This window comes from Crassostrea angulata, chromosome 8 (assembly GCF_025612915.1).
Source record: "Crassostrea angulata isolate pt1a10 chromosome 8, ASM2561291v2, whole genome shotgun sequence".
NCBI classification, from domain to species: domain Eukaryota; kingdom Metazoa; phylum Mollusca; class Bivalvia; order Ostreida; family Ostreidae; genus Magallana; species Magallana angulata.
The window spans coordinates 17,787,423-17,809,361 of record NC_069118.1 but is presented as its reverse complement, the minus strand read 5'-3'; the positions used below and the strand labels follow the sequence as shown (position 1 = coordinate 17,809,361).

At 35.6% G+C, this 21,939-nt stretch overlaps 2 protein-coding genes across 7 annotated transcripts in view; one reads left to right on the top strand and one right to left on the bottom strand.

Annotated features, from left to right (window-relative positions):
• The window catches only part of LOC128161718 (E3 ubiquitin-protein ligase HUWE1-like), a 61,294-nt gene that overhangs the window by 16,059 nt on the left and 23,296 nt on the right, over positions 1-21,939 (top strand). For 4 of the 6 annotated variants that reach the window (XM_052825084.1, XM_052825086.1, XM_052825083.1 and 1 more), the window contains 30 exons: positions 78-197; positions 294-358; positions 605-762; positions 932-1,222; positions 1,460-1,612; positions 2,201-2,299; positions 3,079-3,232; positions 3,582-3,706; positions 3,851-3,985; positions 4,252-4,370; positions 4,569-4,656; positions 5,044-5,159; positions 5,509-5,560; positions 5,674-5,794; positions 5,943-6,045; positions 6,173-6,413; positions 6,699-6,888; positions 7,019-7,165; positions 7,345-7,472; positions 7,800-7,997; positions 8,358-8,913; positions 9,365-9,513; positions 9,985-10,078; positions 10,370-10,450; positions 10,622-10,785; positions 10,930-11,044; positions 11,215-11,325; positions 12,088-12,286; positions 12,616-12,769; positions 13,230-13,356. In XM_052825084.1, the coding sequence (XP_052681044.1) occupies positions 78-197; positions 294-358; positions 605-762; positions 932-1,222; positions 1,460-1,612; positions 2,201-2,299; positions 3,079-3,232; positions 3,582-3,706; positions 3,851-3,985; positions 4,252-4,370; positions 4,569-4,656; positions 5,044-5,159; positions 5,509-5,560; positions 5,674-5,794; positions 5,943-6,045; positions 6,173-6,413; positions 6,699-6,888; positions 7,019-7,165; positions 7,345-7,472; positions 7,800-7,997; positions 8,358-8,913; positions 9,365-9,513; positions 9,985-10,078; positions 10,370-10,450; positions 10,622-10,785; positions 10,930-11,044; positions 11,215-11,325; positions 12,088-12,286; positions 12,616-12,769; positions 13,230-13,356 (4,553 nt within the window). The remainder of the gene's footprint in view (positions 1-77; positions 198-293; positions 359-604; positions 763-931; positions 1,223-1,459; positions 1,613-2,200; positions 2,300-3,078; positions 3,233-3,581; positions 3,707-3,850; positions 3,986-4,251; positions 4,371-4,568; positions 4,657-5,043; positions 5,160-5,508; positions 5,561-5,673; positions 5,795-5,942; positions 6,046-6,172; positions 6,414-6,698; positions 6,889-7,018; positions 7,166-7,344; positions 7,473-7,799; positions 7,998-8,357; positions 8,914-9,364; positions 9,514-9,984; positions 10,079-10,369; positions 10,451-10,621; positions 10,786-10,929; positions 11,045-11,214; positions 11,326-12,087; positions 12,287-12,615; positions 12,770-13,229; positions 13,357-21,939) is intronic. The other 2 variants (XM_052825082.1, XM_052825085.1) reach the window with 2 other exon arrangements.
• LOC128161719 (uncharacterized) lies at positions 17,994-20,746 on the bottom strand. The gene is made up of 2 exons (XM_052825087.1): positions 20,215-20,746; positions 17,994-18,419 (listed from the first exon to the last, which is right to left on the bottom strand). The coding sequence occupies exons 1-2, from the start codon at positions 20,336-20,338 to the stop codon at positions 18,094-18,096; spliced, it is 450 nt and encodes a 149-aa protein (XP_052681047.1). The 5' UTR covers positions 20,339-20,746; the 3' UTR covers positions 17,994-18,093.

Here is a 21,939-nt window from a genome sequence, read left to right as displayed (position 1 = left end):
CATTCGATGCAGAGGATTTCTAATTATGAAAGTTAACAGAAGTAGATTGTATGCTTGTTTGTGTTCCCCATCCTTAGGTTGACGTTTTTGGTGTGTTTTGTTGGCTTTATGTCCATGATGTTTGATGAGAAGAAGCAGCCATTTCATCTTATGCTACAGAAGTTTGTAGCTCTTGGGGGTCAGGATGCCTTGTTCAAGTAAGACACAAAGTGAACACCATTGAAATACAAGTAGGTTTAAGTTCTTGAAAGTCTGAACATATAATCTAATTAGAAGAAACTTACCTTTTGTAGAGCATTCGAGTGGGCATTGACTTTGGGTAAAGAGACTTCCAAAGATGGACAACCAGAATTATCAGGTACATTTCATTTCATCTTTTGAAGTATATCGGTGATGTATCATATGTCTAAACTTGTGTAGAATTAGAATCTCTAGAATATCATTGATATGTTAGAGTGGGTAGTTTTAGCCACTGTTTGTATATTTCAAGTTTTCAACCTCTATCTTGACGATTCATGGTCCAATTGAGGTTGAGATGATTAAGTTTTATTGTTTATCAATGAATTTATCGGTATTCATTTGTTTACTGGATTTTTTTCCCCAGAGGAGATTGCCGAGTTCCTAGACTCTTGGTTGATGTTGATTGAGAGGATGTCCAACCCCAAGACGATCCTGGAGACCCCTCATGTAATGCCATCTAAATCTAGTCAGACTGGATACGTTCCCTTCAGTGCTGTTCAATACCTCATCAAGGCACAGAAGGTAGGGGCTCCGAGTTTGTAGCAGTCTAATTTGAGTGACTGTGATTTGAAAAAAAATCTTGAAGAACATTAAAGGAAAGTAGGGGTAATTGGAATCTCAGGATATGTTTCAATAGAGTGTGCATTCTTTATATAAATTTGTTAGAAGGAAGGGTGTGTGTTTTTTTCAGGCTGCCTTTAAAGCAGTGATGAGTCTTTGGAACAAGAAGCCATTAAAGGTTTATGGAGGTCGGATGTCAGAGTCAATGTTGGCCATTCTCTGTAACATCATCAAGGGAGAGAATATTATCAAAGAGAGGCTTGCCAAGGAGAGGGAAGAGATGGGAGATTCCTCCAATTCCTCAGCAGCAGCAGCTGGTCCATCCACCAGTGGAGGGGCAGGAGCAGGGGCTTCCCCAGCTGTTCCCATGGCAACATCTGCACCCAATGAAACAGATGTAAACGAGGCCCATCTTCAACAGGTTTGTCTACTGAATCTTTCATTGATTTTTCAAGTCTTCATTGCTTGATAAGATTGTTCTATTGTTTTTTAAATGGAATAAAAGATGTTAGATGATGATTGCATTAAGACAAGCATATGTCAGAGTACTATGTGTGTTGATAAAATGTGTATCTGATAACTCGTATTTCATTGCTTTCACACCTCATTATAAGATGAGAAAACTTTGTGATTACCAAGTCTCACTATCTCGTATTAGCTGATGGACATGGGATTTACACGAGAACATTGCATAGAGGCCTTAGCTCTGACCCCCTCACTCGAGCAGGCCACTGAGTTTATTCTAACGAATCGGTCTGCAGACCTGGAATCTCGAACAAGTGCCCCTCCAGCAGCCCCTGCCCCCACAAATGTAAGTGACAGCATATACAGTAGATCCCGCAGTATTGATTTCTCATTTTAAATTAAGAAACTACAGAATTCAATGTCAAGTTGTTATTAAGTACAAGGTAATGAGACAGTGAAGTTGGAATACAGTTCCTTTTTAGATTTGGTTGATAATTATTTCTGAGATGATGATTGCACAAGACAAGCATATGTCAGAAAAGACAAGTCTGCCTGTTGATTTTGCATTTCTGAGAACGAGTAATGTTGACTTGTATTTAAGTTTATTTAAGGGCATAAGATTTCCATCACAGACACTGTGATTTGAAAATCATGATTGTACAAAGGGTCACTAACTAAAATTTGATAAAAAAATAAAAACCAATCTGATTAAATTGAGACATGTAAAGTTGCTCCTTTACGGTAGGCTGTATAGTGCATCGTTTTACAAGTCTAGTTTTAATTAGATTGAAAGAAAACAAAACAACACCCACCAAAAATTTAAACAAAACAAAAACCCCTCAGATTTCGTGTATCTTGGGTGGTTTACAGATCACCCAGCTGATTGATTGATGTAGTGTGTTATTCATTGATCAATTGCGATGATTTGTTACAGCCCCCGGGAGTGGTTATGGAGATGTCAGAGGAAGACCAGATGATGCAGGCTATTGCCCTGTCTCTGGGAGAAAATGTGGTCATGTCGTCCACAGAGGAGGTAACGTGGATGTGGTGACACAGCTGGGCTGATCTCTAAACTACAGTTACATCATATATCTGAGGGCAAACATTAAACTCCATACCCTTGTCTAGCAACATTACAAGAATATTGTTTGCATTAAAACTTTTAACTTATAAACTTGTAAAATTGTCATGCTCTGGTTTCATTTATTGAGCACCAGTATTTGCAATTTCGTTTTGTATCAATCTTCTAACTCAAATATTACAAAAATTAATTAAGATAGAAACATAATAAAAGGTTGTATATGTTAAGACATTAACCAAAAAATTTATGTATCCTTAAAACTGGATTTTACTGAGTCCTTGAAAATTGATGCCCTAGAGTATTAATAAATTCATAGTGTCTCCAAGTTATAAAAATGTTTGATGAAAGAAAATAGTGTAGATTGTACGATATAAAAAAGTGTACATAAAAAAGGTCTAATATTAAAGTAAATAATGTTGAGGGAAGCATGCAAAAATTTAAGTACTGGTATTAATTTTAAGTGTTTTCTTGATATGAAAATGATGATGACAACAAAGACAAGCATATGTCAGAAATACTGTATGTTGACTTTGGAAAATCTGATTATAGCTTAAAGCTACCATATTGACTGAGCATTTCTTTAACACAATGCAGGTGTACGTACATGTATTTTACCTGCATATACACACAGGTACATGATCATGTAAGGAGGCCTGGGCACCATTACATGTAAAGTTTTCATATGTGAATTTGCAACACGTAAACTAATAACACTGGAATTAATTTTTCAGAGCAATGCTCCCTCTTCATCCGGTACCAAACCAATAGAGAAGACTCCCTCTAAACCCCAGGTAGAAATACCTGAAGAGTACAATGAAAAGCAGGAGGAGGAAGAACCATTAGAGAAGTCTGTCATTGACAACTTTACAGAAAAAGTTCTACCAGGTAAAATCTGGTTGCTTCATGCATGTATTGTGCCAAAGGCTAGTCAGTCATTGGCCAAAAACGGAAAATATTTTGATATATTGAATTTATGTTGGAAATTTTAAATTTCAATTATTCAAAGGTTTCTTATTACATGAACTTCAAAAACATAAATTTTACTAAAATATTGGACATGTTGGATGGTTTAGCATATTTACTATATACATGTATGTAAGTTTTCATATTTTTATAGATACATGAATTTCAAAAACACAAATTTTACTAAAATATTGTATGATTTAGCTTATTTACTATGTACATGCAAGTTTTCATATTTCTACAGTTGTAATATTGTGTTTGTGTTTTTAAGGTTGTTTGACTCTCCTTGATGCCCTCCCAGAGACAGTGTACCGAGTTTGTGATCTCTTGATAGTGGTCACCAACAGGAATGGGGCAGACTGGCAGAAAATGGTGCTATCTAATCTTGTCAAAGAGGTAAAGCACACTTAAGTAATGTTTAGCAAGAAACTTGACTTTAAAAAAAATTCCATGCTTCAACATTTCTTCCTTGAAATCAATCTTCTTTGAAGAATCAAATAATATTGTTCATATTTAAACTGTTGCTGTTTTTTTTAACAGATTCAGTCCATAGGTCAAAAGATCCTTAACAGAGGCAATAACTTAGAATCGTTGACAGAGACAGATAAGGAGGATCTTCATTCTGATGCCTCAAAGTTTGCTGCAAGACTTCATTTATTCAGTTTACTATTTGAGGTAAATTCAAAACAATGGGAGATGAATGTGATGAAGAGAGAATGAGCACTGAATGATTTAGATATTCACCCTTTATGTTGACTACTGTTCCAATTTCTGTTAATTTAATGAAATAACAGACTTAACTATTTCTAGAACGAAAGAGAGCAAACCCTTGAAACATGTAATTCAGTCAAGATTTTAGTAGGTCTAAAACTAGTGAAATTTGAAAGGCTCTTCTACAGCAGTATAAGAACATACAGAAGCTGTATCATTCTACGTTGCAGGAAATGATGCTTCCATGTGCAGAGAGTGTAGAAAGTGTGTGGTTGACCGATTTACTGGTGCAAGTCTTAAACAGTGGGCAGGAGTTCCTCACGGCAAACAAGGACTCAGTCACCCCAAAGTAAGTACCATTACCTATAAGAGTTCTGTACGCCCCTTAAAAAATTCATGTACCATTACCTGTAGAAGTTCTATAAAGTGACAAACACTACAGAAATTCATGCTGGAGCTAGCAGTGGGTAAATGATATTGAATTGATCTTGGATTTGATTTGGAAAAAATTGTACTTGATTAATAGTTTGATGATTGTGTTATACAGGTGGTTGGCTCCTTTGCTTCTGTTGTTGGATCTCTACGAGAAGGTGTCTGTGATATCAAAGCGGAAAGCAGAAGCCAGCAAACTACTGGTAAGTCACTGTGAGACACATCTGACAGACAAGTTTGATTGTTACAGCATGTGAATGGACACTGTTAATGTTGTTAAATCATGGGAAACAGGAATATGGAATCACAACACGACATAGAATGTCGGTGATCCATGAATAGTGATGTGTGTGTTAATGCATGTGCAAGTTGATTTGTACTATTTTAATTTCCATACATGTTAGTATAAATATGTGTTAATTCATGTTAAAATGCTCTTATCTAAAATATTTATACATATCTTTTCCTAAGCTACAATGTTATGTTGGCAATAAAATTTTGTACGAACGTAGCATTCATGAATTTTGAGTGTTACCTGAGAAAATCCTGAGAGTAGCAAAAAATGAATTTTCATGTATCTCTTCTTTCAGTGTCACAGTCACACCTGGAAATGGTTTGATGACAGCAGTGGTCGATGGTGTAAATATTCAGCAGTGAACAACAAGACAATTGATGATGCTTACCAATCAGGGGAAACAAGCATTAGGTAGGGTCATCTGTAGATTACTGTATAAATAAAGAGTTCATACTGTTCTGTATTACATGTATTTTAATGAATTTGGCGAAATGATGAATGCATCAAGACAAGCATATGTCAGAATAGACAAGTCTGCCTGTTGATATTGCTGATCTGATCTGCTTCTGGCATGTTTCCTAGGAAAATGCAATTTTACATTCAATGTTCATTTACCTACATGCATTTGTGTGCCTTGTATTTTGCAAAAATTTTATAAATCTTTTGCCAAAAAATGATTGTAGATAGTTAATGTTCCTTAGTTTAAATACAATGCAAGTCTTTCTAGATAATGATGTTGCTTTCCTCAACACACATATAGGTTTCAAGCAGGCAGGAGGAGATACACTGTTAACTTTAACTCCATGGTACAGGTAAGTTTGATTTTATGCTGCTGTGAACTTGTAATATAAACTTGCATTTTGTATTTGCTCAGTTTTTTAAATGCAGAAAATATGTGCACAACTAATGCGCTATATTTGTACAGATCAACGAAGAGACCGGGAATCGTCGTCCAATCATGTTGGCCTTTCCTTCCCCTGAAGAAATGTCAGAAAATGGCAATAAAGAGGAGTCAAAAGAGCCTTCAGTAGAGACTGCACAGTCAGGTATGGACCGAGAGAAAGATCTGATAGCAATACATGTACAGCCCAGGCACATCAAAGCTTTCATGCAAATTCATGTTTATTTTTTTTTTTTAGAAAAAAAATTACTGATCCAAGTTAATTACATGCAGTGTATATATTATTTTTACAGTCAGTAAAATGGAAACAGAAAGTCCTCCAAAGACAGAAAACAGAATGAAAGAGTCTGTGATAGTGTCAGGGATGAATCCTGATCAAATTACCCAAATTATTAGGTAAGAAACTCAATTTAAATAATCAGAAGACCTTACCTGCCACAGTAATTTACATTGTCAGTTATGTGATCTTGATTGATATATTATTTTGGATGTACAGTACCTCACAATGATGCTCGTATTACAGGTGTATTGTGTCCTTAATGAACATTCCCGTGGAAGCAGAGTGCCTACATGCTGCCCTGCGCTTGGTGTTGCGATTGACTAGAAATCACCAGAATGCCATGTTGTTTGCAGAATTGGGTGGACCTCGCATTTTACTTACCCTGACCCAGAGTTCCTCATTTCCAGGATTTATCTCCCTTGCTTCCTTGATATTTCGCCATATCATTGAAGAACCATCTTCTTTGCGATACTGTATGGAAAAGGTAAGCAATGCTTATTTATTTTCTATTTGTGTTCCCTGAAATTGGAATTTTTGAATCAGGTTTAACATTTCAATTTTCATCTCTCTATGAAATTATAAGCCTGCTTGCTTTATTCAACTCAAATGTTCACAAATTGTATTTTGAATTTTTTATAATGTGTGACATCAACATTTTAATTTTACATACCATTGATAATAGTAATTCTTATACACATTTGACAACCCCCCCCCCCCCCTTGAACAGGTATCTGTAGATTGTTACTAAGTGAATTCTGTTTTCCTGTAGGTGATAAAGAAAGCTACCAGTGGGACTGGCTCCAGTATCCACGGTGTCAAGCCTGGCAGTATGGGCTCCAAGGAGGTCAACTATGTGTTCAGAGTCCTGGCACCAGCCGCCTGCAGAGACCCTGAGCTCTTCTGTGATGTCATTAAAACGACCTGTAGATTCGCCCTACCTCCAGCCTCTAGTCGAAGAGGTTTGTGGCTATATTTCTTAATTGACTTTCATTTGATTAGATAAATAGGGGTTCCATTTGAAATTAAATGAAAAGGTATATGACTATTGTATGGTGAGCCAGTATTCCTTCATTTGTTGCCTGTTTGTAGATGATGATGCTCGGTACAGTGGTCCTCAGATCTTGAAAAGCGTGTCCACCACCAAGTGTGTGTCAACGACCGTAGAGTCCCCAATAAAGGAGGTGTTACATGACCTTCTGAACTGTCTTATAGCGGAGTACAACTACCAGGACGATGGTAAGTTGTAGATAGAAACTCTACAATACATGATTGATCAATATACATGTACATGTAGTAAAGTCTGTTTTGGTTGCTACATGTAGTTATGTTATATCTGTTTTGAAAATGAATTTATATAACTTTATAACATGTTAAGTAAATAATGATACTTAATTTGTTACCTCTGCATTTTGAAGGTGTGTCTGGAGGATTTGAGGTACAACCACCCTGTACCCTGGCAGAAGCCATTGCCAGTGAAGCGAGGCCCTCCGCCATACCCAGACAGGGCAGCTCAGCTGATATTACCAATGAGGAGGAGCAGGCAGTAAGAGAACTCCTCATTGTCTGTCACATTGTGATATTTCATTTAAGAGGGCTAGATTGTCAGATCCATTTTTTAACTATATTTATCTCCTTGAGATGAAGAGTTATTTTAAAGCTTAAAAAAATTGAGTTTTTTTTTTTTTTTTACTGAATGATAGTTTATGGGCAAAAATATTTTTTAAAGATTTTTAGGCAGATGTAATGGGTTTTGTTGACCTTTCAGCCTTCTTAACATTAAAGAGATCTCTGTTGATCGAATAAATTGGTTCATAGTTTAATGACATTGGTAAAGTTGTTTTGTTTCTTAATGACAGTCATTGTTTTATAGGGTGAGCCAGAGACCTCAAAGGATCAGAACAAAGAGAAGGAGCCCAAGGTCAGTGAGGATCAGGAGAAGAAGCGGCCTTTGATGCCCAAGTCCAGTGTCCTCCGGCTGCTGTCTGAGGTGGTCAAATCCTACAGCAGCTGTACCCAGCTCATCACTCAGTACACCTACACGGCCGCCCAGACACCACTGGTGCACGAGGTGAGGCCAGCGTCAGGATATGAATTCTTTAATTAAATACATAAAGATCTACTTGCAAAAATGAGCATGTCAAATTTTTTAAAAAAATTACGTGCTGAAGAACAATGTCTCAAATGAGGACAAGAAATAGCTAGTTAGGGGTAACAAGCAAGATGATATGAAGATGGTTAAAAGAATGATATAAAAATTGGTCAATATGCAGTTTAAAATTATGCATTTCAAGTAGATGATTATTTAAACCTTGTCTAACTGCCTTTCATATTTAAATCATGATGTAAAAAAAAGTACTAGTTGGGCATCAAACGAATTGTATGTGCAGTAGTTGTAAAATAGTGATGAAAAATTGATTTATTGTTGTAGGAATGTACAGTGTTGGCATTTGTGTTAGACAATCTCCTCCCTCAGTGTCAGATATTTGGGGACCGAGACTGCCCCGCCCTGTCCCGTGTGTTTATCGCCAGCATCGCGTCCTGCAATCACAGTCCTGATGCTCAGATGACCCTGGTGACGGAGATCAAGGGGGCGCTACAGAGAGCCCTGGCCCTGCCAGAGAGTGCCCTTAAACACACCAGGATCCGTGCCCTGACCAATTTAATCAGTATTATCATTGACTCATGCCCCAGCCCTGGGGGCCAGGTTCCCAACCAGATGTTCAAGGGTCAGCAAACGGTCATGAACAACATTGTGAAGTCTCTACTCAAGAAGGGCTTAGTTACAGACCTGGCCCGGCTTCCCCACAGTCTGGACCTGTCTAGTCCGTACATGGCCAACACGATCAACTCGGCTCTGAAGCCTCTGGAAACCCTCTCCAGGGGTGTCAACCAGCCCGCCCAGAGTGTGGTGTCAAAGGTCAAGAAATCAGAGACAGAGACTTCACTACAACAGACGACTGAATCTCAGGAAGACAACACAACCAGTAAGAATTTTGCAAAGTTTTCAATTGGTTCTGTGTATGCTGTAGTTAATTCTCACTCCAATTTTCTCTGTGTGCTGCATTTAAAGTATTTGAAATACTGGTAGCACTGGACAAATATAATGATACACTCACTGTAAGACCACATAAAATAATTGATTTTTAGATTCTTATCCCCACCCGTCCCTCTGAAAACGGCCCACCATGATGTATTTTTTTTTTATTTTGAAAAAAATTATGGGGAAAAGAAAACTTGAGAAATAAAGAGGGCTCTGTATACAAAAAATTCTAAATATTTTAATGGTTGCTTTAACATGTGGATTCTAGTTTGATTCCAGTCATGTTTATCATAATCATACAATCATGACAAATGTCCATTGATTATGACATGCATGTACTGTAGGAATTACTGTTATGGTGTTACAAGTGTCTGACAGCATAATTTTTTTGTTAGCAGTGCCTGCGCCAACCACAACACCGGCCGAACCTTCCCATGTAGGGGAGATAACTATCGAGGATATCTCGGACCACACGGACACTGGGACAATGGAAGAGACGGAGCCCATCAGCACTGTAGAACCAGAGAACGAGGATGGAGAACGGGTAAGGAACACAACCTGTCCAATAAACGACACTCGCTGTCTGGCTCTTAATGTTATTGGTTGCTTACGATTTGCTTAGCTTTACTACCAAACACAGAGACGGGATTAGAAATACATCCAGTCTGGGCATAGCTCTAGCTGTCTGGCCCTCAGTGGTTATATATACAGTTAATTGCATATGATTTGCTTTGTTTGAAAAATCAGTGAGATTTTATCAGAACATGAAAATGTGAGTTATTGATTCCTAAATTGGATGGAGTTAATTCAATGCACTGCATGCATGTTTGTTTTGACATACAGGTACATTGAAATTGGATTTGGTGATGAATTTATAAATTATTATGGTTGGTTAGCTATACACTATTCTATGCTATATAGTAGACGGACTATATTTGCTTTGTGTTTATCTGATTGCTATCACCAGATATTATACATGTGGATTCTTAGATTTCTTCTCGTTTTATATGAATAGGGAGAGACAGAGCTGGATAATGTGCTAGATGTCTTACTTAACCGTGATGGCAACCCAAACAACGAAGTGATCGGAGATATCGTCATGGATTCTGGTGAGTGGGGGAGACACAAATACAAGCTTAGACATTTTAATCTTATATTACAATGCTCAAGTACACATGACATCAAGTAATTACTCATGAATGTACTGTTTGGTAATATATGTTTGGTAAAATACATATGTAATTTTTACATTGTTTTGGCACAACTTTATAATTTGAATATTTTTTTCCCAGTCATATTCAAATTGACGTACCTGTGTTCCTACTTATGAATAATTGTGGATGCTGATTTTTAAGTGCAGCACATTGATTTTTGTTCAGTGTCTACTTTTCCTGTTGTAGAGGACTTAACACTCCATGACTCTCAGATGGTCAGTCAGGAGATCTCCATTGATGACGACGATCCAGAGGAACATGTACATGGTGAGCTAGCTTCAGCTGTTTGAATGTTTGCATGTTATGTGTACTTCATGATGACCTGTCTTTATATACATGTACATCTGTAGTATTACTGCAAACCCAGTAATTTGGCATTTGATGAATGAATAGGGATTTTAAAAAATGCGAAGTTCGGTTTATATTGGTGTATTTTAGGTGACGACAGCTGTATTCACAATGAAGATGACAGTGCATCTGATGTAGATGATGATGATGATGATGACGATGATGATGAAGATGGTTGTGAGGATGGAGATGGGGATGATGAAGCAGAAGATGATGACGATGATGATGATGAGGAAGAAGATGAAGATGATGAGGTACATGTACAATATATTACAGTATGTATGGATAATAGTTGCACAATTTATAATGTGTAATCTTACGGGTCTTGTTAAAATAAGATGAACCTGCTGTAGTAGATCACATTACTTGTGTATCTGATGGGTCTCCTTATGTTGTAGGGTTCTGATATGGAGGCAGAGGAGGAGGATGATTACCCTGATATTGACCCGACCCTGAATCCCATGAGCGAGTTTGACGATAACATCATGCACATGGATGAAATCTTCCCCACTGGTCAGTGAACATCTGTCAAATTTACTTATTTTACATCTTCTAAGTACATGTAAAGTTGGCTTGAATATTGTTTATGTGAAAACGAATTATGTTACAAATGAAGTCATTTGCAATGGTCTAAGTATTAATATGTTTACAATAAGTTATGCTGTTAATTTTGACTGTTACAGGGAGTGGTAGAAGTCAGAGCTTACTTTTCAATGAAAACAGTGGTTTCAGGAACATCGGCTTCCAGATCCCCATCAGCTTACATGACAATGATAACGGCAATGATGACTCAGGTACCCACGCAGTCTGCATAAGCTTCATCCAAAAGTCACTATGCATTCATTTTCCTTTTCCAAAATTCAAATCATTTCCTTCATCTAAAATTCATGGTTTATTCAACTCATCATTTTCTTCATCCAAAATTCAAAGCATTTTCTTCATCCAATATTCACTGTTTATTCAAATCAGCACTTTCTTCATCCAAAAATTATTGTTTATTCAAATCATAGTTTTATTTTTTCTAAATTCATGGTAATTCAAATCATCATTTTCTTCATCTGAAATTCACAGTTTATTCGAATCATCAGTATCTTCATCCAATATCCATTGTTTATATTGTTCTCTCTCTTTCTTGCACATTTATTAGTGTCAATTTGGATTTTTATACATGGGGGAATTAGCTTGTGTAAGGAGACATTCATGTATTCTGTAAGGGTTCAATGATTTGACAATAAGATAGGAACTTCATGTACATGTATGTCTAGTAAGACTTGTAGCTATATGCAGTGGAGTTTATGAGTTTTGAAGGAGTACAAAATAAAAATTTGCAGATGTTTTGTTTCTACCTTCTTGACAAATACTGGTGCATATTTATAGCTAAATGTAAATGATAAATAAATCCAAAAAATGAGAAATAAATTCTACATTATTGTAAAAAAAATTTTTACTATCTGTGGAATTATCGCTTTATGAGATTTTATTCCATGTTGTAGCATTTTATTTTGAAATCTAATATATTGTTTGATGATCTTAAGAAAATGATTGTTCTATTTCAGCACCTGCCATTCCCCCAGCTCCTGTCAATGTGATGTCCTCCCACCCTCTCCTAGTGAGGCAGCCTGACGGACATGCCATGATGGGGGTACAGCGAAGGGGGAGGGGCAGGAGGGAGGCATCATGCCGATACAACCCCACCACACAGACTCTACATGTCAATCTGCAGAGGCAGCCCAACCCGCCTGTTATCTTACAAAGGTTTGTGGTTATATTGTGAGGAGAGGGAAACATGGCAATTTCTTCTCCAGTCAGTGGTTGTCATCTGATCTCATAAAAATTCATGAAAATTTAATGAAGTTTTTTTCCATATGTTGGATGTTGGTAAGGTTATTAGAAATATATGTGCTCTCTTTAGTGTATATTTAGCTTCGCAGTAATCTTTATCATTATGTTTTGATCATGTTTATCAAAATAAAGGGTTGTTCATATACATATATATGTATGTGCTTTCTTTATCATAACATCATTATATGCTCAGCTTTGCAGTGATCATGTTCATTTTGATTTAAAGTTCTTGTATATTGCAGGTTACTTGGTCCTACCACAGCAGCAGATGTCCTTCAGCTGACCTCGACCTTGACCTCTGTAGCTGGCCCCAACCATGGCAGGTTGATGGTCGGTAATGATGATCTCCGCATCATATCTAGGCCTGACGACGACTTGATTGAGGAGTTCTTGCATGTAAGGAGGCCCTTTCAACCTGTTGGAATCCCACAAAATAACATTTAGTTTCTCAGAATATAATGTGGCTGCCAGGTTTATTGTTAGTTTGAAAAGGGTTATTAGTCAATTTGATTCTCTTTACTTAAATTAAAATATGAACTATTCCCCTTTTCAAAGAGCAATAAAATTTAGGAATGTGGCAGCATTTGACATGATGGTCACCAACTAGCAGACAACACCACTGTATGATATAAATAGACTAAATATTGTAAGACCCACTATAAAGGAAGTTATATATTGGGAAATTCAGACCGCAAAGGTTGGGGGGGGGGGGGGGGAGAGAGAACAGAAAAAGAAGTAATTTTAATCCAACGAATATTACCGGGTATATCACTGGTGTTGCATGTAGAGTAATATTTTCACTCGAAATGTGCCATGGTTTATAAAATAACATTGCACTTGTTCTTATTTTTTGCAGAATACGATAGATCAAGATGGAGGGCAGGGAGGTTCTGGTGTGCTGACCTACATTCCCTCCACTCTGACGCGATGGACGGAGGAAGCCAAAGTTCTGGATGGAGACAGTGTTCACGATTGCGTGACTGGTATGTCAGCTTTGAGTTTTTCTGCTAAAAACAAATGCTGTAAATGAAGTGTATGGAAGAGAAGTTTTCTTTGCCTTGAAAGTTTAAAAATTTGTACAAAGTTTGATGACTGACAATGGAATAATTTTACTCTTTATAGATTAAAAAAAGGGGGCAATGTTTGCACAGTATAGTTGTGTTTTGGTCAGAGACATTGAAAGTAGTTTATTTCTTATAGAGTAAACATGAGGCACATGACAAGATTAGACCTGCATACGATTACTATTGCCTCTGTTTGACTCCCATATAATATTGAAATGAAAGCAACTAACTTTTACCAGAAAATGGAGCATTTACACTCGAGGTTAATGTACATGATTGAAATGTAATGAAATCTTTGACTCTAAAACTTTTAAAACTCCAGTACTCACATCTTCAAGACAATCTCTTATTTGTTCATACATTTTTTTTTACCCCTATAACATTGGAGGAAATAAAATGTCAGTCACAAAGTCCATCAATCCATTTTTTTGTAAGCGCAATTTTTCATAGAACACTGCACAACATTTCCCGAAAACTTGTTGGGAGTTATGACAATGTGTAGATGTGCAAATTACCAACAATGCCAATTACATTATTATACCACCTGCAAACGAAGTTTGGGGGGGTATATAGGAATCACCTTGTCCGTCTGTGCAATCGTGTCTGGTCTATATCTTTCTTATGGAGAAACATTGGAAGTTCTTACTTCACACAAAGATTGCTTATGACCTAAGGGTGTGTCATGACCTTGACCCAGGGTCATTCGGGCAAGGTCAAGGTCACTGGCAGAAAAAATACAAAATTTGTGTCCGGTCCATATCTTTCTTATGGAGAATTATTGGAAGTTCTTACTTCACACAAAGATTGCTTAAGCCTTAAGGGTGTGTCATGACCTTGACCCAAGGTCATTTGGGTGAGGTCGAGGTCACTGGCAGAAAAAATACAAAATTCGTGTCCAGTCCATATCTTTCTTATGGAGAGTTATTGGAAGTTCTTACTTCACACAAAGATTGCTTATGACCTAAGGGTGTGTCATGACCTTGACCAAAGGTCTTTTGTGCAAGGGCAAGGTCACTGGCAGAAAAAGTGCAAAATGTGTGTCCCGTCCATATCTTTGTTATAGAGAAACATTGGAAGTTCTTAATTCACACAAAGATTGCTTATGACCTAAGGGTATGTGTGACCTTGACCCAAGGTCATTTGGGCAAGGTCAAGGTCGTTGGGAAAAATGGTGCAAATTCGTGTCCGGTCATTATCTTTCTTGTGGAGAAGCATTGAATGTTCTAACTTCACACAAATATTGCTTAAGACCAAAGGGTGCATCATGACCTTGACCCAAGGTCATTTGGGCATGGTCAAGGTCACTGGCAGAAAAAGTGCAAAATTTATGTCCGGTCATCATCTTTCTTATGGAGAAGCATTGAATGTTCTTACTTCACACAAATATTGCTTATGACCAACAGTTTTAAAAAAAATAGATGAGTTGCTATTTATAGAAAATGGACGGTGAAATATATTCATCCAATATTTTCTATAATTGGAAAAATACACGCATTATGATTTTTATCTTAGGGGGGGGGGGGGGGGTATCAATTGTGAGCTTGCTCACAGTACCTCTAGTTTTTCCAGGAATTTTGGTTCTTTTGCACTTTTGGCTATTTATTAAATGTAGTAATGAATAAGTTGTAAGTGCAACTCCTCTTAAACTGCTGCACAGAATTGAATTGCTAAAAAATTTGCAGGGAATAAGGAGACAATGTGTTGAGGTGCACATTACAGTGCTGCTATCCTGAAAGTTGACAAGGATAGGATAGGATAGGATAGGATGCAGGATGCACGATACATGATAGAAATATAAAAGTTAAGTTCTATCCTATCCTATCCTATCCTATCCTGCATCCTGTAGCCAATCAGATTCAAGTATAAATTTCAGAGTTATTTTGCAAAGCGAAAATTGGCTTAACAATGTCTTTTCAATGTCAATTAAATACTTTTTACAAGTTAAACCATTTAAGAATAATATTATATCAGGAACGCGGTGCATAACATTGATGCGCGCTAAAATGTCGGCGCTACATCTTTGTCAATTCCTACGCAAGTACAGAGTTACTGCGATAATTCGATGCAACATTTGACATCGTCAGAAATAGATTTCTGTATTTACTTCATTGAATGTCTGCAAAGTAATAAAAGCTTGAATTTATAAATGACCAATTCGGCAATTTAAAAGATAAACATGTTTACAAGAAACAGACATTGCTTCAAGTTTCATATAATTTCTTTGATGCCCAATAACAGGGACGCGTATTTCTGTCCGATATTAACCTGAACATATCGAATTAGTAAATGTTAGCTAGCTATAAATGCTTAAGAATTTATACTTTAAAAATAACTCCGAGTGGTTTAACTATAAACGATATAAACTTCCTAAAGGAATTATTTATTTCCAGATCGTGTTTCCATTTATCGCCAAACGAGTCGCTCGAATAATGATAATTACGCTCAGTTATATGTGATAAGAAAATAATTTGATAAAAATATGTGACTTAACACTTCCTCAATAAGTGCATCGAAGTTATCTATCTGTTTTTTATGCATAAATATAATAAAATCAAAAATCGAATCGCTTACCTGTTTGTTTACGTTATTGTGTCCATCCATCGTATGATTTAATTTTACCGTAGTACAGGTAAGTAAGTTATCCCGCTCGAAGAATATTCGGTTTTAAGATATAATTATTCATATTGAGTACTACATTGATTGATATAATCATTTAATTCTTAAATTTCGTTTCATTTAACTTGCATTCCTAAATTTTGAAGGTATGGGATAGGATAGGATAGGATAGAGATTATTTGCAGGATAGGATGCAGGATACATGATATAGGATAGGATAGGATAGGATAGTTTTGTCAACTTTCACGATAGCAGCACTGTACCAGGAAATTTCGGTTCCTTTATTTTGCCCAGAATTGCAACGCTTTTAAATTTAAAATTTTGTGGTTGTTAAAGACAATATATTGATGTGCATATTTGCTGATAGTTTTGATGTAATGATTTTTGAGGACTTGTGCCCCTTTATTAAATTATTTTGTGTATTTGATATGTACCCTGTCATTCATTTTATGTGGTGATGTCATGTAATGGGGTAGTGTGGAGTATGCTCACTTTCTCTTTCTTTCAGTATGAGCTATATCAATATTGGGTGATTTACTTTGAATTTATTTAAAAGAAAACTTTTTAAAGTCCAATGGATTCATGATATCTATTCTATAATTTAACTCAAGGAATCATCTTAAACATACTGCAAGAATATTTTTTATTTGAACTTGATTATCTGAAAGTTTTTTTTGCAAGGTCTGTTGGAATGCATCCATAATATTTTCAAAAGTGCATCCAACATTTTCATGTGTCATCTTGTCAGTTATAGGCAAGCAATAGGGTGACTCTGGTATGGAGGTAGGGGGGGAGGAATACCCAGAAAAAAAGAAATAAAAGTGTTTGACTAATCACAATTATGCTTAAGAAGCTGGTAAAGTTATGGATTCTTCAGATTTTCTTTCAATCTTGTCCACAAATTATTGTACACTTAAACACTGTCAATGATGCAATGCGCCTTTGTTTTGCCCCTGGCTATTTGTCAAACGTGATGTAATATTACATCCAAAAGGTTTACCTTGTAACTTTGGTTATGAAACAGTCACTGTGAATGATGTCCAGAAAGCTCTTCATTTGTGTGTCTATTATTGTTTGTTTTAACTAAGGAAATCTCCGACAAGCAAAGTCTCTCTTGCTTGTCAGAGATTAATGGAGACAATCGAGCGTTTTTTTAACAAGACTAGAGTTCAATATTGCTTGGATCTTTACAATTTCTCAGAAATATTTCGATTAATGATACATAGTTTAATGGAATTAATATTTCAATAGTAGGCAACTTGATTCATTTTAGGTTTTCACAAAATTCCTGCCGAGAATTTCATATTATATAAGTGCATAATTTAAATACTTATAGGAAACTTCTTGACATGCAAAATAACATATTGTTGGTTTTAAAATAAAAAATAATCGATAAAATCAACTCCCATATGTACTTCAGTACTTTGATTATAGATAATGAGCCATAAAGATACTGTATGGTGAACATTAGTGTAGACCATTAAATGATCAATTTGTGAGAGATCTACGTTATTAAAAATGAAAATAATCCATACAAGGCTTATATAGGTGCCCTATTGTACAATGTGTCATGTCCTTATGAAGGGCTGTTACACATAATGTATACCATATAAAGGCTGTTACTCATAAATGTATACCAATTCTATGTAACTTTGTCATGAGGAAACGTGTGGTACAACCATTACTGCCTGTAAATGAATACTAAGTCATGCGACTTTTACCTCATATTTGTTAGTTTAAGATTTTTGAATAAATGTTATAAATCATTTGTATATAGCACTGTTATACATCTGGATAATTTTGGTACTCTTAAAGTCTAGTACTTGTATCTTCAAGGCAAACTCAGTAAATTTTTTTATACATTTTATTCAATATGAGCAAAATCAATTATATTTGAGTTAAATCATTTCTTAACATCAATAAGGAAGAAAAAAAATGACTGTCAAAGAGAATCATTTTAATATGTATTCTTAGCTCAAGTGAATCAAGTTCTTCACACAGGTAGAACTTTTTTTTCATTTTAACTTGATTATCTATGAGTTATATTGATGTTGGAATACATTTATTTATACCATTCTGATAAGTGCATCCTGGCTCGTTATCACAATCATTAATGACAGTGATAGGCAAGCATTTGTTTAAATCTGTTTTCCAAAGTTCAAGAGTCTCCTCTGTAGCTTGTTCAATGGCAGCCTGTCTGTTGGCATCTGCTTGTTCTCTGGCCTCTTCTTCAGCCTTTGCTCTAGCATCAGGGCCACAGGTGTCAGTGGGACACTGAACTTTAATGTAATAAGCCTTCGATGACTCCACTGTTGATTGAAAGGTATCCTCATAACCCCGCTGGTAGGCTCGATCATAAATATTATCTGTAGATGGGAGAATAAGCATCAGTTTACATTAACAACATTTGTTTCAAAATTCAGAATTGTAAGCAGCTAAAAGCTTGTAAGTTTAACATTACAAATTGTAGTGGGATGAATTTGTAACCAAACACCATGCAATAACAAAACAAAAATGAAATAAAGAAATGTAGAAGCATAGGTACTGGTATATACAGTGTTCGCCAAGGTCCTCGGATCTTTACAGGACATTTGGTCCTGCACAATCAAATTATTTACAGGACCGGTTACATTTTTACCTGACCAAATTTAACTTTAATAAGAATGTTTATTTAAAAACACACAAAAAAGGTGTCAAAGTTATTTATTTGAATTATTTCATATTCCTCTTAAAAATTCAAATAAAATATTCCAATTCATCACAATACTATTTCTTCTGTTCTAGACTATTTCAGAATTAACAAGCTAAAAGTTTACAATCTCCCATTCATATGTAAAAATAAAATATTCTAATATTTTAAGTCAGTGAATTGCATACAACCTCATACTACACAGCTTCAATAAAAAAATTTTATTATCAATGTGCATATAACAATAAATAAAATTGTCCATATATCTATTCCACTTTGGTATGACTTTGAGAAGTGCATAAATATTTTTGAGAGGCAAATATGTCGTCTGTAAGTCAAGTGAATTAAGAAAACTGTCATCACTTGCAGTACTCTGATGATTTCTATGGCAACCGCCTGCATTACATAACATAATTTCATCTTCTATACTTGGGATCAAATAATATTTCAGAGTTTTGGCTTAAAATTTTAAACTTTAGACCATATATATCTTATTCTGCTAATAACTAAAGACGTTTAACAAGTTCAACGGTTTAATTAATTAGTCCCATTCTCAGATTACGATCTCGCACCTTTAATGTGAAGATGGTTGACTTCCAGACAGACACATTGTTTAACAATTGACCACTGCAGTGATAGAACTCTTCCAACTGTTACATAACAATTGATGTCTGCAGCCATAAACATAAACTGATAAATATTAATAACATAGGGCTCATCTATGGTCAGAGCTTTGTGCACTGAAGCGACGCAAGATTTCCTGTTGCACGTGGTGATTGAATATTATCGATAACAGACTGACCGAATAAACAATGATATAAAAGAGGAACACATTTAAGAGAAAATTTTACACTTAAGGAGTCAACAAAAATTGATTTTCGCCACATTTGAATTTCTTTTCGCCAAATTTAAAAAATAGAACTCAAAACCTTTTCGGACATTTGGTCCCGGATTTATAGGTATTTTAACGGACCTCGTAAAATTTTACCGGATTTATCCGAGGTCCGAAGAACCTTGGCAAACACTGTATATACCGACTCGTATTTATATCTCCATAAATTTCAAAGAATCATTCCGTGTTACTAATATTTGCATTTCTCATCAGTTATCATACAAAGCATTTTTATGTTTTTTAAAATTTTATTTAACTCTGTAAAACTTGCTTGTTCCCCACCTGTGTATGTCATTTAAAGCAATTATGCGATGTTGTGCAACATATCAGGCTAAGTGTGCGTTATAATTATTATTCTTTTGAACCAATTAAGCAGCATTTGATCTGTGTTTTTATTATGGACAACGTTACAAAATGTAAATATTGATGTATATTGCACACAGAAAATAAGATGAAGCAGCAAGCAGAGCGCGTTTACAAGCACTGCCATCAATGGCACTCGACCCTTCATGTCTCCTTAATTTAATGAAGCATTGTAAAATGAAAGATCAAAATTTGAAGGAAAATGTAGACTGATTACCGATAACTCTGCGGTTCACTAATGAGCAGGGAGGAAAGAGAGTTCTCCCAGATTGTGGCTGACCGTTAACTGTAGTCAAGTACAGAATCCATAGTCTGGACACCCACACTACACAGGCCTTCATCTTGTGTGTGGTGTATGAAGGAGATTGTTTGCAACTGTGTTAACAAAATTCAACTGTGGTGATAGTATAAGTAAGGTGAGGCCTGCATTCCTGTCTGTGTGATTTAATTAGTGTACATCATCGTTATGCTAATGAGAACAATTTTCTGTGCGGTTAAGGTATTGCTTATGAGATGAATAAACATAGCATATAAAATGAAGGAGTTTGTGTACGGCCATGTTTAACCCCTGGCTATTTGTCAATAGATCTCATTGGTTACCCTAATAAATTGGTTTTTAATCAATTTGGTGATGTTCAGCAAGACTGATCAATCTGTTGATCTCTCTACCTATCTATTTATCTGTGGACTGTCTGTTCAACAAGAAAATATCAATTTTTGAAGGGAAATATTTAAGGAATAAGGAATCATTCTTTGAGTATTATGAGGTGATAATTTCGGTCAGGGCATGATCAAATCAAATAAAGCTCGAAGGGCTTTATGATAGATTTGATCAAGCCCCGACCAAAATTAACACCTCATAATATTCAAAGAATGATTCCTTATTACTTATATTTATATAATTTTAAGCCATTGTATGATTAAATATTTAAATATAGGTAAGCAAACCCCACTGGCGCCCCAATTTGATGTTATGGGTTTTATAGTGCAAAATCAATACGAGGGTTGTCCCAAAATAATGTAGACAGGACACATAATTTATAATCTGTTCACTCGAATTTCATAAGACTTCTATATTTTCTTCAATGACTCTTTGGCAAACAATGCTGAAAAGTTCAAATCTGTACTTTATTTATTTCTCGAGAAAATGAATAATTAGTAACAACAAGTTTTGTCAGGCGGCGCAATGTGCGACGTCAAAAATTTCCAGTTTTACGTTGTTGCTAAACCCTCCACATCGTTCACGATAACATTAACGTTTTATTTCCGAAAATGTCTTAGAAAAAATATTATCTTTGAACATGTACTCTGCGTGCACATTCAATATATATTTCTAGTTTTATTTTGTTTTTAAATATTTTCTAAGTACAAACAATCTGTCGGCTCCAAACTTGCCCTGTATTACTTGTTGTCTAACGTCCGTCCTACCGAAATGTGTCGTTCAACATTTTGACGTCCATTGATATCGTTCGGGGTTTCTTTTTTCCACTTATTGTCATCATACTTGTTCAAATATTTTCAATGTTGTTTAACTACCTATTCACAAAACGCATTTCTCATCAATTTTGTTAATTTCATTTACTTCCAAAGCCGCTTAGGATTTATTTCATGGTCTTTACAAAATTGTATCAGTTAATGCTGCGCCGCCTTAAACGCTGAAAACGTCATTTTATTACCACTTAACTTTTCAACTTGTCACAAAACGCGCTATAAAATATTTAAAAGTTTTGTTATAGCCAAAACATTTTCTGAGTAAATAATAGAATTATTATCAAATATCGGTGTATGTTTTATTTGAATTTTTTCATTCGAAAAGTACTTTTTCAATTCATTATGTTGATTTTAACTTTTTGTTTTTGACATTGCGCCGCATGTCGAATTTCTGATCTAACATGCTTTCATTTCACTAATTTAATCTCAAACAATATTCGATTTTAAAACA

Excerpts from the sequence above, each read along its gene's own strand:
- LOC128161719 (XM_052825087.1), bottom strand. The coding sequence starts at position 20,338 with ATGAAGGCCTGTGTAGTGTGGGTGTCCAGACTATGGATTCTGTACTTG. Across the intron at positions 18,420-20,214 it reads AGTGAACCGCAGAGTTATCG|ATAATATTTATGATCGAGCC; the intron begins GTAATCAGTCTA and ends TCCCATCTACAG.